At 53.9% G+C, this 15,262-nt stretch overlaps 1 protein-coding gene across 2 annotated transcripts in view; it reads left to right on the top strand.

Annotated features, from left to right (window-relative positions):
- LOC117205045 (T-box transcription factor TBX20-like) overlaps window positions 1–7,176 on the top strand; it is a 29,803-nt gene extending 22,627 nt beyond the window's left edge. For both annotated transcript variants that reach the window (XM_033443093.1, XM_033443094.1), the window contains exon 6: window positions 5,925–7,176. In XM_033443093.1, coding sequence (XP_033298984.1) covers window positions 5,925–6,468 — 544 coding nt within the window. In that variant the 3' untranslated portion in view covers window positions 6,469–7,176. The remainder of the gene's footprint in view (window positions 1–5,924) is intronic.
- Window positions 7,177–15,262: the final 8,086 nt, after the last annotated feature.

Raw genomic sequence — 15,262 nt, 5'->3', positions numbered from 1 at the left:
CGTCGCGTGGAAAAGCGAAACGAAGAACGAGCGAGATTCGCTCGGTGCATCGGAGAATCTCGGCGAAAGAACGGTCCTTTGTTCGTTTTCTCGCGTTGCCTCGGCTTTCGGCGCCGGATCCTCGACGAAAGGGGCGAAATCGGCGAACCGTTGATTCCTCGTCGTTTGCCGAAAGCGGAAAGCCGAAAGCCGAAAGTCGAAAAGAAGTGAAAAGGAGGAGGAGGAGGAGGAGGAGGAGGAGGGTCGGTGGACGATGTCGGCGAGGATGCCAACGAAGGAGGAGAGAAGGGAAAGAGAGCGATTCCACGTTCTTCACTCTGCTGGTTCCGGAGGGCAAGGAGGGCAGGGCATTCATCTATATTAGCTTCGAGAGCGGACGGCCTGTCATTACCGCTGCCGCTCTGGCCTTCTTCTTCCTCTTTTTCCTCTGGCAAACTCTCCACTCTCCTTTTCTCTGTTTCGCGCGCGCTCGTCCCTCTCTCTCTCTCTTTTTCTCTCTCTGCCTCCCGGACGTCCTCGAGCGAGAGGAAGATCACCCTGCCTCGTTCCTCCGTTTCGCGTCCACCGGCAGAACTAGCAGCATCAACCCTCGGCAACTTGGACAGCTCTAACCGATACCCAAAGTCCTCCATCGCTCTGGCCCATTAGCCGGCCGCATTACCAAACTGCCAGATGGGGACGGACGAAGACGGAAAGACGAACGCGCGGCGCGAGAGCGACGCAGACGGAAGAAGAAAGGACCGGGGAAGCTTCGTTCGGTGGCCGAAGAACGCCGCGGAGCTAATAACCGCCGTTTAAAACGCGAAAACAAAGGTCTTGGCGTGCATCGTCGAGATTTTTTGGGAGGGGAGGGCGAGGTTTCGATGATGCGGATGGTGGCGGCGGTGTGGGTGTAACGGGAGCAAGAGGCGGTGTGAGAAATGGAAACGAGAACGGGAGAGGAGAGATCGGCGATCGAGAAAGACGAAGAAACGCGGAGTCGAGCGGTACGTACTAGCTGGGCCGACGCGTATATCGGCTGGCTATCCAACGCGTCAGGGTCATTACCGGATCATTACCTTCCATACCTACCGTGCGACGACGATGATGGGCGGCCGGCTTGCGAGCTCCGAGAGAGGAGTCGAAAGAGTGTCGGCCTCGCAGCGGTACGCGCGATCTTCGCTCGCTCGAAAGCGGCCGAGAGATCACTCACACTGGCGAGCTACTCGCCGTACGCGGCTTCCACGTACGATCGTCGGGCACGCACACGATCGCCGTTCAGGCTCGTACCTGTGACTCACACAGAACCGGCTCGATCGCGCGTCGGACCGCTCGGCGGCAGCCGGGTAAATTACAGGCTCGACCGTATTTTGCGTTGTTTTGTTGTTTTTCAACGCGCCGAAAGGAAATGAGCGAGCAAACGCGTCACGCCACCCCGAACCTGCTAATTTCTATTCATATTTTATGGCTATTAATTTCTTCACTGTTACACTCGCTCTTTCTCTGCCTATTTCTCCCTTTCTTTCCTCTCTTCCTCGCGCGCTCTACCCGTTTCGCCCCGACTTCTTTTCGAATCTTCTTACCCGTATTTCAGTGCGATCGCACGCTCGTTTCTCATTTACCCTTCTTCTTTTTCTCCCCATCTCCGTTCGTCTCTGGCTTCCCTCCTCTTCCCGTTCCCCTGCTTTTTCTCTCGCTTTTCCGACCACTCTCCGCGCACGCTTCGTCCTTTCACGCATTCCATTCGCCGTCTTTCTTCCCGTTTATACCCTGCGTATTCTCGTGCGTGCTGCGATCCATCCAGCACGGATTTCGCGTCCCGACGTTTCGCGAGAATCGAGAAGGACCGAGATCCGAGAGATCGAGGACCGAGCTTCACTCGTCCACGTCATTTTCGTTCATGGGATGCGTGCGATAGTAACCGAGGCGAGTAGAGAAAAAGAGAGAGAGAAAGAGAGAGAGAGAGAGAGAGAGAGAGGGAGAGAGAACGAAGCCGCGTTGCTCGATGAACTATCTTCGACCATCAGTGGGGTGTAACCTATTATTATCTACCACTTACCTAATGCCCTGTGTCAGCCTCGGGGTAGGCGGAGAATAACAGGCTCCCCGTTCGATGGAATCCCCTCCGCGCGCGCTCCGCTAATATCGCGAGCTCCGTTAAAACGCCGAAGCGTTTCGCGCGGTATCGAAAGCACGCTCGCGTCAACCGGAAACGCTTCGATCGGCCGAGCGTCCGTTTCGACCTTATCCTCGCGAGAGAGGTTGCGCTTGGAATCGCGCGAGAAACGACCACGTACTTTCTCTTGCTCTACGTACGCATACGCGTCGCACGCAGCTTCGTAGGCCTTTGGTCGCGTCGTGACGATTCGCTCGGTCGGCGGATAGCGGAGAGCGAAGGAAATCACCGAGGAAAGCTCGATGCACGGGAAACGATCGACCACGCTCGGCTACGTTTCGAGCGACGTTCTCGATCCGTTGGGTAAAGCCGATCCGAGTATCGGATCGTTGTTTATAGATCGGCCATGTTCGAAGGGCGTAGCCGCGGTAGTCGTGGACACTTTAATGGGTAACAGCGGTGGCCTCTAATTAGAACGTTTGGAGCGTAACCGCGCCATTACGGGGAAAACGCAGACTCGTCAGATCGACGAGGAATATTTATTGCTCGGTGTAACAATTACAGGAGGGCCGGCATAGCACGAATAGTAATAGGCGACCGCCTCGGGCCGCTCTCCCGTCCTGGCCAACAACCGTAATTAGGGCTTTTATTGTCTGTACATAAGGAAGCTTTATGAAAACATTAAGGATATAATTCAAGGCCGGGAGGCTACGGCGCGTCGTGAATTGCAACCAGGGTTAATGCGTATAGAGATTCTCTGCTGCGTCATTTCCGCTTTGCGTACACAGGTGCAACGCTGGTAGTGCGCACGCGCGCGCGCCCGTGTCTGCGTCTGTCGCTGCGACGCGACGTTCCGCTCTGGCGTGCCGCTCGCCTTCGCGGCGCAGACTTCGCCACGGCGAACGCTCGCTGGTCGCGTTCCTCGTATACGAGCTTCGGATTCGATCGTACGTGACGACTAATAGAGTTCGGCCGTTTGACAGCGATATTTCAAAGGAACGAGAAGAGGAATGGCCGTGGACGCGGCGCGGCGGTGTGTGGTCCCGCACGTTCGAGCGGACGGCGATTAGCCCCGGGCCCCCTTCCCCCTAATCCTTCGCCTTTTTCAGCCGGGACTCGTTTCGTCCATCCCTTCGCTCTTCCTTCTTTCTTCCTTCCTGCGTGCTTCCCTCTCTTCGTTCGTCCGTTCGTCGTCCGCACGGTGCGTCTCGGTAGAACGCGCGTTTACGCTTGCGTGGCGCGGTGGCGGCTAAATGCTCGAGATTTCTCCCGTTCGAAAATCCCATTTCGTTGGCATCGTTCGTCCGATGGCGTTTCGCCGCGGTGGTCGACAATTCGCTACGGACCACAGTTTCCAGCTGATCCTACGAGACGCCGCGTCCTTCGGTGTCGCGTTACGCGTTAAGCAGGCTATAGTCGGCTGGTAACCGAGACTCGCGAACCAACCGCCTCGCCGGAGTCGTCGTCCCTCTTTCACCCTTCGCATCTCCCTCGCTTCGTTCTTTCGTTTCGCCCTTTTCCCCGCCCTTTCTTGCAATTTATACACACACACACACACACATACGCAGGACGCGTTCTTTTTCTTCTCTCTCTCTTCCGGTGTCTCTCGTTTGGACTCGCGTTCGTCGCGTTCGCTTCGATCGCCGGTCGTGATGGAGCTGTCGCGTGACGGCCCAACCGGCGATTTAAAGCGGTCTATACGAGAGTCGCTGGATAAACGACGGAGCAGATTGGACTCGTCAACGAGAGATCGAGGCAGCTTGCTCGGGATTAACGACACTCGATCGGATGGAGGTGAGGGGAAGGACCGTGTGGCTCGGAGGCGATTCAGAGCGAATGACGGGGCGCCGGACGAGAGAGAGCGTGAAAGACAATCTCCAGACAGTCCGAGGTTTATCGGGCTTTCGGGGAACCACCGGATGATCGATACGAGGTATCATCGTCGAGGAGGCCGCGGTGAAATTATCCGACGAACTGCCGCCCCGGTGTCGGGTTTTCTTTTGGCCACTCGACGGTTGCTCGAGCCTACCGTCCATCGCCACCGAGATCGTTTTCTTCCAGATCAACGCGGGTGGGTCGGACACGTCGGGTGGCCGCCGAGCAACAGAGCGCCTTCTATTTCGAAAAGTTGGCCTTTGGATTTTCGGCATGGGAAATCTCTTGCTACTCGGAGGGAACGAGAGACGAAAAAGCCGACTATCGGCCGATCGGAGCCAAGCGTCTCGTTGTCGTCCACGGCGGTCACAATGAGGTCTTAATCACGTCGAGATAGTCCCAACGATAGTCGCACGATGTTTACGTACCACTCCCGCGTGTAATCACGAAAGTAGGAAATGACTATGCAACGCGCGCGCACGACTTCGCAATGATACCGACCATTAATTATCGCGAATATCACGCGAACGTCACGAAGAAGATGCCAGACATTTTGATCCGCGGCCAGCCAATAATTCGCTCGTTAGCGTCCTGCCAATACCGGCGACCGATCGTTTCCAACGTACAATCGGCCGTAATTAACCCTAATTAAGCTGGCGTCTAATGCACGAAATCATCCATCACGTTACCCCGCCGCGGCTCCAACTCCGCGAACGTCAATGAGAAACTGTCGCGTCGTCTTAATTATCCACGGACGCCGACCTTCCTCTTCCATCCGCTTATCTCGTTCGTCGTTTCTCTCTTTATCCGCGTGAAATCTCATCGATTCATTCCCCTCTAAATGCCACTTAATGCCGATAACGTCGATCGGTTAATCATGAGAACGCGTCTCGCTCCGTCTCCTCGTTCTTTCTCGTCCTCGTTTTCCAGTCGCACGCTCTTCGCGTTTTCTCGCCGCGATCGCCAGACTATTGTCTTTTCGCACGGCGAACATCGCGACCCAACGAAATTTATTTATTTGGAAGGATAGACTGCCATATAGTTGCTTATAACGATGCTTGAACCGGAGCCGAAGCTAAGGATAACGCGACAACGAGAGAGAGAGAGAGAGGGGCGCGTGTCATAAACCAACGACCGGAACAAATTTCTTAGAAATGTTGAAAAGTCAACGTTATCGGCCACATCATCGTCGCGATTACACGTTGCGTGGCAATGATGTCGGAAAAGCTCGGATCGCTTCTGAAGAGGTGAACGCGAGAAGTCGAAGGGTTACGTACGAAACGAGGTCACGCGTTAAGGTTAACTACAGCGGAGGAGGATCATCAATAGCGTTATTCGAAACATTGAAAGGGAAAAGAAATACAATGAATTTTCTCCTATTTCTCAGCGGTGACGTTCTCGAGCTACGAAGAACACGATCGTGATTGTGATCTAGCATACGCGTAGGGCACGAAAGTAGACAAGGTGGCTACAAATCGAAGGAACGTATATCGCGTTCGCTCAATTACCATATTATAGGTACTTAGATCGAAACGGGATCCGTACGACGCCTGCATAAAAGAATTTCTAAAGCCCCTACGGAAGACGACTGAGAACGAAAGCAAGCGTTTTGTTGGCGTTATTAACGCCACATGTAATACGTTTCTGTGTAAGGTAACCTGCGAGTCACGCGCGCTATCGATCGACGACACGGGCCAATCCTCTAGCAAGCGAGGAAACGAAAGTATGGTTTTTTTACGGCAGATACGCATCGCGCGACGCTTGATCGCATTAAGATACGTCTTGTTATCGATCGATAGATCTTTCAGCATCGGAGTAATTTTACGATCGCGAATAGCTCGAGACCGTCCGTAGACAGGATCGATATCGACTTAAACACGAGTTTGTCCGTCTTTGGAAAAATTTATTTTTCTCGGCTAATCCCTTCCGCGCGCTGGTTTTCGGCTGTTTTCAGAGATCCGATGGAGCTGATGGAGCAACAGCTGGTGAGATGCGGCGTGGCGCCGGTCAGGTTGTACGAGCATCTCGCGATGTCGTCTCCGGCCGCGGCGGCAGCAGCCGCGGCTGCGGCAGCGGCAGCCGCCGCCCTCGGTGCTCAGCAGCATCAGCAACAACATCATCAACAGTCGCAGCAGCAGCAACAGCAGCATCAACAACAACAGCAGCAACAGCAGTCGCAGCATGAGAGCTCGGCTCACGCTTTGCCCCCGTGGATCGCTCCGTCGACGGCGCTCCTCTACGGAACCGTCGGCCAAACGCACCCTGGAACTAGGCCGGCGACCGGAACGACGTCCCCGTATCCGACCGCGGCGACTACCGCGTCTTTTCCCTACCCCGCGGCCCTGCCCTGGCCCTGGCAACCACCACCTCCCGTCGCCATGATATCGCGAAGATCTTCTCCTCCCAGCGCGACCGCCGCCTCCCTCAGGTACACCCCGTATCCTCCACCCGCGAGCACGCCTCCGCCATTAAGAACCCGTCCATCCACCCCCAATTAGCGATCCACCTCGGACGCTTTTCCTTAACGATATCGACGCGTTCTGCCAGCCTACTCGTTCTGTTGGTCGCGTCAAAACGATTTGGACAGTCGATGGAAGGTGTGGTAAACGCGGTGCAGCCAAAGAAGAAATCCTCGAGCCAAGGTTTTGCGCGTCGATCGGGGAAACCGTTGCTCTCTCGCGTTGCGCCCGGAAGCGTTCGCGTAGACGTTCTCGCGCCGATGATCGCATGTGCGGCTTTCGTCGATTTGTACAGAACGCCAGGCGTCAGGCAGTTCGGTTTCTCGTTCCCTCGACGTGCGAGGAGGAAGCATCCCGAGATCGTCATCGCTTCGTCCAGTGTTATTTAAGTTAGCTTTAGAGAAACGACCTGTACTTGTTTGCTCTCTGTGTACGCGTAATATAACCGGTAGACTGTCCGTCTTTAAATTCGGGAAGCTGGAGGGTTCGCGTTGTCTGTGCGCCGGAAAAATTCCCCCTTCCTTCCTTCCTCAATTCCGATCGATTTGTACATAAAATAAGCCGAGTCGAAAAGCGACGGAGAACGGACAAAGACTCGGCTATAGTTGTAATATATACCACGATAGTATTAACGCGTGTTTCCTCGAGACGGTGATCTTTGTACATAAAATCTTTTGTGGTAGCGAGTAGCGTAAACGACGTATTCACGATGTAGCACGGATAGAAATAAACGAATTTTTATTAAAACAGCTTCTTTCATTTTTCCGTTACCAGAGACGAGCCACGTCTCGTCCGTTTCCTTTGGAACGACGCGACCGTCGATGCACCGCGAGACCGAAAGAACGAACGGATTTTCGTTGGTAAAAACGGATCGTCGGTGTCGAACGGGTCGGAGGAAATTCGTCACGAAGCGAATGCTCGACGGCGCGGCGCGCACGTCCCGAGGCACGTCGTGGCCTGCTCATCGAGTGGCTCGTCACGCCAGCCAGGCTTCATCGCACCTCCAACTGCCGTGTAATTCCGTTATACCTATCTGAAATTAAATAAATTCATTTCACGGCCTGTCAACGAGCAATTATTTTTAGATGCAGCCACTTTAAGGCCGATTCGTTCCATGACTAACACCTCGCGACTCACGACTCACGGCCCACGACCCCTCGTCCGAACCCAGAAGCACGTCTCGTCTCGCGTATCGCGTATCCCTTGCCTGCCGCGTCCTACCACCGACACGAGAATCGCCACTCACCGGATCGCAAATAACCTTCCGATGCGTCGCTGTCGCTGTGTATCATCGCTATAATTCACGCGCACTCTATACATATATCGCCTCGAGTTACGTCGCCTTTCGAAACTTGAAGGCTGGCTGAGACACGGCCGGTAGTTCAGTCGAGTAGTAGGTACAGCCAAATTTATGCTGTTTCGCTATGGACGATCCGTCGAGAAACGCGGTTATCGTCCTTGCTTTCCATTCGCAGTGATCCTGCAAAGCGAACGCTGTTGAGATTCGACTACCGGCCGTGTCCCAAGCGTCTTTAAATATCATCGATGGTTTAACGCGAGATCGCGAGGAAAGGCGTACGGAGGGAAAGAATGGAGCGGACTGCTGAAAGGAGCGTGGCTCGTGGGAAAGCAGATTTCGCCGTTCCGCGTAATCGAAGGAACATCCGGTGAGTGTGCAGCGGCGTATCGCGCGAAATCATCGGAGGACACGAAGTGTATCGTGTATCGGAGCGGCGCTGGAATCAACGCGTTCGAGCAGGAAGATAAGGAGCGAAAGAAGAAAAGAAAGGTTTCACCGGGGCGCGAAAGCGATCGTGTGTTGCGTCGTGATGGGTGGAGCGAGGTGAGAGAAACAGAGAGGCGGCTCCCAAGCTTGTAATTATGTTGATACGAATGATCTGCGGCTCGCCGCAAACCGACGAACAGAAGAAGGGAAGAAGGGAGGAAGGGGCGAAGGAGAGAAGAGAAGAGCGAAAAGAAGAAGCGCGGCGGAAGATGGAGAGCACGGGGTGGCGGAGCACGAGTGGAACGGGAGGTGGAGGAAAAGAAGGAAGAGAAGGATGAGATGGGGGCGGGGAGATGAAGCCTCTAGCGGTGTTCACCGGCTGCTCTCTACGTGGCCGTTTATCCCGATCCTCGTCGCTCCTAAACGAAGGAACCCTGTTTCGCGGGCCTCGCTTCTTCAACCACACGGACTCCAGACGGTTCTCTCTGCGTGTACCGACCATACGCGTTGCTCATCCCCACGCAACGAGTAAACGGCCTTTAGGACCGTGGCGAAACCAGTTTAAGTAGTTAAGCGTAGATGTAATTGATTTCCATTTTACGAGGCTCTCGGGGAAGACGCTCCACCCGCCACTGCCATCACCACCACCACCACCACCATCACCACCACCACCACCACCACCACCACCAATACCACCTCCGAGTATGCTGCCACCGCTATTGCCGCCGCCGTCCTCATAACCACCCCCACTATCGCGGTCTCTCGTGAACCGAGTTTGGCTTTCTCCGTTCGTATCCTTCGAACGCATCGATGCGCGTTATGACGCGTACAGGATTCGATCTCGCCGAATAGAATCGATTTCCCACGCCTCGTTTCGCCTCGGAGATCGAACGTCGCAAAATTCTCGGCCCGGCGTTGTTCCATTTTCACGAGGGCGCGTCTCGATGCTCTTCTACTCTCGAGCGTAAACCGAAATTGGCCCGTTGCTGGCGCGCCATGGCCCGTACCACGATGTCGCCGTGATGAATTGGGCGAATGAATAATGAATGAGTCACGGGTGCACGAATCCAGGCAGCAGGCAAGCAGCCATCCAACCATTCAACCGGGCCGAGGACTAGCCCCGAGGATGTCACGGGACGTGGAAAGGATTTTAATGAAATTCAGTGACAGATGTCCGTCATTCGTAATTCTGCCTCGGATCCGTTCGAATCTTTAATTTACGCCAGCGAAACGAAAACGCGATGCAGAGAGACGGAGAGTCGATTACTCGCGTGGTAGCGTTCGGAACGCGAGATAAGCGAGTTGGTCGCGCGAGTCAGATCGAGATCGAACGAGCCATGGTAAAGGTTAACGCACCATTAGGGAGCACTGGCCTTCTTCCTTCGTCCATCAACGATGAAACGATTAACGCGACGAAAGGGGCCATCTCGTCGATAGCCTCGCGTTTTCACGACGCGACCTCGCTTTGCATCGCTTTGCTCGTCCTACGCCAGCGAGCAAGAGAAGAAAATTCCGAGGCACGACGAGTAGACGCGAAACGACGCGTCGCAAAAGAAGGAGCGGAAGAAAAAGAAAGGGGCGGCCGTTGCGCGCGGTAACGTAGCAGGGAACGAGAGAAAACGGAGAAAGAGGGTAAGAGAGAGAGAAAGAGAGGGACTCGCTGGAGAATATGTAAATTAGGAACTCCGTGTGAATGCGGAGATTTATGGCAGCCCGTACACATTTCTGGCCGCAATAAATATCAGTAAGTAGCGACGCGCGGGACCGTCCGGATCGAGTCCGACGCTCTTTCCAACGAGCTCGCGTATGAGCATACTGTCCCCCCTGTCCCTGCGCCTCTTCTCGCGCCCATTAATATCTCGACGATTTCTGAAAACTACGACGGTACGCGCGATGGTCGAACCGAGCTTTCTCCGAATCGACCCACGACTCGATCGAGAAAATTACGAGACCGAGCAAACGGCTACGCCAACGGGACAGTAGCAAACACCACGGGAGCCAGAGGAAAGGGAAAACCGGCGAGTCTCCGTGGGTGGCTACCGATTCCTTACCTTTTTCTTCGTTTCACCAGCGTACGCGCCTTCCTTCGTCGACGCAAACCTATCGCGTTCCCTCTCTCACGCGCCTCCTATTGCTTGCTCGCGAGCTACGATCGCCCCCTCGTTTCGGCGTTTCCGTACTCGTTCTCGTTCTCGATCTCGTTCTCGATCCCATTTCAACGGTCATTCATCGAACAGACAAAGGAGAGAGCACGTCGTGGCGCGTTTCCGCTTCCTCGACAAATCTTCGATCGGGACGTTGGCTGATGACGAGGCGACTGGGGGAAAAATCGTAAGCGGTCGCGACTATCGATGGAAAGGTGGAAACGTTCGATTACAGCGTGGGCGTTAAGAGATTTCACCATGTTTCGATAAGATTTTATTGCTTCCATATTACCGTAAAGTTTACGAGCTACGATACCACCGAGTTCGTTCTACTCGGAATCATCGGGATGGATACGACGCGCGTCGCGTTGCGCTATAAAAGCGATCACGATTCGCGATCGATTACAAATTCACGGTTGTCCGGTGCCGTGCGACGATCATCGTCGATCGAATTTGCTTCGACTTCGCCGAGTAAATTTACCGCGAGACGCGTATCACCGCTTTCGTGAATCGCCGCTCGAGTTTCGACGTCCATAGCCGTACACGACCATAGCCGTACACGAGTACACGCGATCTTTTCATCTATTTTTTCCTCTTTTTTTTTTCTCCAACTGGTTAAGCATCTGCGAGTCGCGAAGAACAAAGGGAAGCCAGTTGTTCGCACGACCGATTAACACGGCCCGCGATCACGACTTTGAAAAAAAAAAAAACGTGTACCGGCTTCTTTCTACTTATCGCTCTACACGTTGTTTTTCAGCGAGTCCTATTTCGCCCGAAATTCGATCCGAAAGGAAACACGCGCGATCGGTCAACTGGAAGAAAAACACTCGCGATTCGGTGGACTCGCGCAAAAGCGTAAAAAGAGAGAAGGAAGGAGAGGCGAGAGCGGAGGCAGCACGAGTCGTCACGGGGGAGACGAAGGAAAAAAGAAGCGAGCCGGAGCTGGTTTTCGGAGGGAAGACGTCGCGGGGAACACGATCTCGAGATCGAGAAGCAGGGCGAGGGGGCGGTTATTATTTACAGCAGTCCGTAAGGCGTGTCACAATGGCATTGCGGGTTTCCTCTTGAAAGTCCGACAATACGAGCGGGATTTATGGAAGAAACTTTCAACGAAACCGTCAATGGCCCACCCTCGCCTACGAGAGATGGTTTACCTAGCATGGGAATGCCTACAAACATTTTCACCATAAATTCTCCTTTTTATCCGCTTCGGCCCTTATTTACAGTCGCTCTGACCTAATCCATCCCCACCAAGATGAATCGAGCCACGGATATCTTTTCTACCTGTTACGACCTACGACCTCGACGATGCTTCGTCACCGACTCCTCCTTATTAACCTTTCTCGTATTCACCTTCCCTTTTCCCTATCTTTCCATCTCTTTTCCCCTATTTTCTTCGTCTCTCTGTCAAGAGTCGAAATCGCGCGATTCGCGACTCGTAAAGGCCAAGTCCGAACAACGGGTTTCACCGCTACAATTTTTGTCCGATTCGTCGAAATGAGATGGGAAATTAATCCGACGATTCACGGGATACGACGCACGAGCCCCGTTCGTTGGTTCCTTTGCTCGGCGATATTAGCCTCTCGGAATCGAATCGATAAGGAAACTCGCATGGAAAAGGGAGGCCACCTACGCCGGTAATCCTTGCGGAAGTCCAACCCGGTAGGACGATCTTCTCTCGCTGGGGTTTCGAGAATAATCTCGGTCGTATCGTAGGCGTTTTACCACGACGCTGTGCGTCTTTCGTCGGATCTGCGAGATCGCCATCCGTGATTTAGATGAACAATTTAGATCGATGGACGCCGATCGATATCTCTCCATCGAGCGATCTCCCGCGCACCTCGCGTGACTGCTCTTCCGTCGCGCGCTGAGAAACACGTCGGAAGATATCGTGCCACGGAAATTGCTAGCCGCTCCTCCTCTTTCAACGACCTCGTCGTTCCGTTAAAAGTCGAGCTAAAAGTCAAACTAAAGGGACGATCGACGCCGGATCGTTTCTCCCAAGTTGTTCGTTTACGTGTACTCGTGTCCCGTAGCGCGAGAGGCGACGCGGAGTCGGACGCAGGAAGCTGCGCATTGTCGAGATCCTCGGGGATCGTTGGGGGATTGTTGGGACAACGCGCCTGCTGTGCCGAATGTTGACTCTTGACTGCGGTCAACGTGACAAAAACCGCCCCTCGATTCGACACGCATCCTGGGCGCCCCATCGACCCCCTGGGTGTTCCTCGCGACGAACCCAGGTTCGTTTCACTCGTATCGTCCCCCCGAACTCCATCGACTTTAACCTAAATCGTCCGATTAGCGTTCTCGAGTGCGTTCGCTCGTGTAATTCGCGTCCCACCGCATCCTACGATTTCGTAGGATTTTTCATCGAACGAAAGCTCGACCCTTCGGAACGGTGCTATCGATCACGGCAACGTGAAAAGAGATTCGTAGCTGGAGACGAGCGCTTCGGAGACGCGACGCATCAGCGTTCTCGACTCGGTGAAACGTGACGGAGCCTAAATTTCGATGAAACGGGCACGTCCCTGCGGGTACCCATGATTTCTCCGTGCCGAGGCCAAACATCTTTTCAACGTTGGATAAAGCATAGGTCTTCTATTCAGTAACGAACCGTTAACTCGACGTAAATGGTCGGGACAACCCTGTCACGGGGCGCGTCTCGTTGTTGTCGCCCGGTAAGGAGGATCTCTATTTAAGAGTTTACATCCCGAAAATAGTCTTTTCATGGATAACTTCACGCCACGTTAACGGCGTCGACGGGACTCTGCCTCTTTTCTGCCAAGGACAATGTCCATCTTTCGAGCTATGAAAATGTTCGTTCGGGGCGTGTTTCCCAGTCGATCTGTGAGATTCGGTCATCGAATCGGAGACCGCCATCTTTCGCTGTTTTCCAGTTGCACCCAAATATTTCGACCACAGCGACGGATTCGTTGAATTATCGATGAATTTTAAGTACGTAGAATAATTTGAGACTGCGCGACATAACGACATTTTCAGATTCGTATCGTTTGGCAGGGTAAGTCCTATATTTAAAAAACGATCGTAGCTACGAGTTTGTTCGAAACTCTCTTCGTCTATGTTTTCTAGAACGAGCACGCATCGTCGATCTTATTCTTTTGTTTGAACTTATTTGCGGAAAAATTAACCGCTCGTACATACCAAATCGATACTACGACTCGATGTTTCTTCTACGTCTTTCCACTCCTCTCCACCTTTTCCCAAAGTTACTTCGGAACTAACTTGCTTTACTCCGATCTGTTCGACGGAACGTGGTGCATACGCGGCACTGAAATACGTAAACTCCGTGGTCTCCTTTCCGGACCTATCAAATCCTTGAAAACTTCCATTCCACGCGTCGTTGACTATAACCGTTAAGCTGATTTCCCTGCTTTTATATAATTTTTACAAATTCCATCTTTGTATCGTACTATACTCGTGCGTGCTGCTGTAGGTCGAACAAAATTTCTAAAGTATCGTAACTCTGATCCGTAATGGGACGTTCTCTCGTACACGAATAAATGAATTTTCGAACAGCGATCCCTGAAAACGCGAAAGCGGAAAACGCAAAGGTGCGGAGGGTTCGAGCGTGGGACAAGGAGAGAAAGCGAGAAGAGAAGGAGGTGGCTGGCGGTGGCGGTGGCCGCGGCTCGCGGTGGCGAGAACGCGCGCAAGAAGTGTAGTAATGTCCGCCAGCGGCCAAGCGGCAGACTATTACCGACGCATGAATATGAATGAGAGCAGGAGAGCGAAGAAAGAAGGGGACCAGGCGAAAGAGAAGCAACACGAAAGCGAGCGGTGCGAACCAGAGAAAGAGACGTCGCGATCGGGCCTCTCCGGCGGCGGAGAACGCGTTCGCACAACAGAAACGAAAGGAGAAACGCGCGACCATAGTACTTACCGCTCTTGGACGAACGAGATGGAAACAGTGGCGAGAAGGTGGAGAACGGGAGGAACGAAGAGAGTAGCCGAGCGGACGGCCAGGGAGTAACTAAAGGGGCGCGGCGAGGCGAGGCGAGACCCAACCGGACCGAGAAGAAGGAGAAAAGGAGCTGGCGGAGAGAGCGCGCGAGGAACGGCATTCAATTAGTCTCCTAGTAATTAGCCGGGAAATCTTCGGCTTTGTCGGCAAGATCCTCTTCCGACGCGATAGCCGAGACCCGCCCGGACGGCGGCTCGAGACGAGGCAAGAATCGAGGTAGTCGCAGAGCCGCGTGGTAGTCCGGGTATCGCCACCTTCGCGCCGCATACTCCACACGAATCCAGCGTGCTCGCGCGCGCCCCGTCCGTAGCCTCGCGACACGGTCGTTTTAACGAAACTACTGGGAAGATACGGGCGATGGAAAACCAACGAGAGAGATTCGCGTAACCAGGGGTGGTCCGGAGGACACGGGTGGGCTCCTCGGTATCTCGTGTCGCTACGAACTTAAATATGCGAGGATCTCTTTCCTTGCGCGTTTCGTGTCGCAGAAATTCGACGGCCCTTGCTACTCGCTACACAGCCTTCGTCCCGCGTTCCGGCGTCGCCAGTAAATCACCGCTAAGGGCTGTTAAATAGCGGTACGCTTCCTTTCTCTCCCTCCGCTTCTCCGACTCTCCTTCCCCGTTGCGTCGAGGCGTGTTCGTGGCTGTGTGTGGCCTCTGCCTTTTTGGATAAAGCGATGACCGGTTCGGGGTTGTCCCTTTTCTCGGTCCACCACCAACACCAACTCGAGACAGTGGAAACCTCGGCTAGTCGGAGCGCGAACTTCCTCGTGCCATGCACCCGCGTTTCCTGTTCGAACCGTGAAACGAGGCTCGAATCGCACCAAGACCGTGCTGAATCGCCTCCTCGAGAACGACTCGTCTTACTCTCCAAGCAGCGACACGCTGCGTATACTTTGCTTTTCGTCCGTGGTCGTGAAAAACGTTCCCACGAAGGTGGATTTTCCAATCTAGTAGGAAAGGTCTGGCTGTGCTACGT

The sequence above is a fragment of the Bombus bifarius genome, unplaced genomic scaffold, assembly GCF_011952205.1.
Source record: "Bombus bifarius isolate JDL3187 unplaced genomic scaffold, Bbif_JDL3187 scf7180000007986, whole genome shotgun sequence".
Classification (NCBI taxonomy): Eukaryota; Metazoa; Arthropoda; class Insecta; order Hymenoptera; family Apidae; genus Bombus; species Bombus bifarius.
This window is presented reverse-complemented; position numbering and strand designations above follow the sequence as displayed.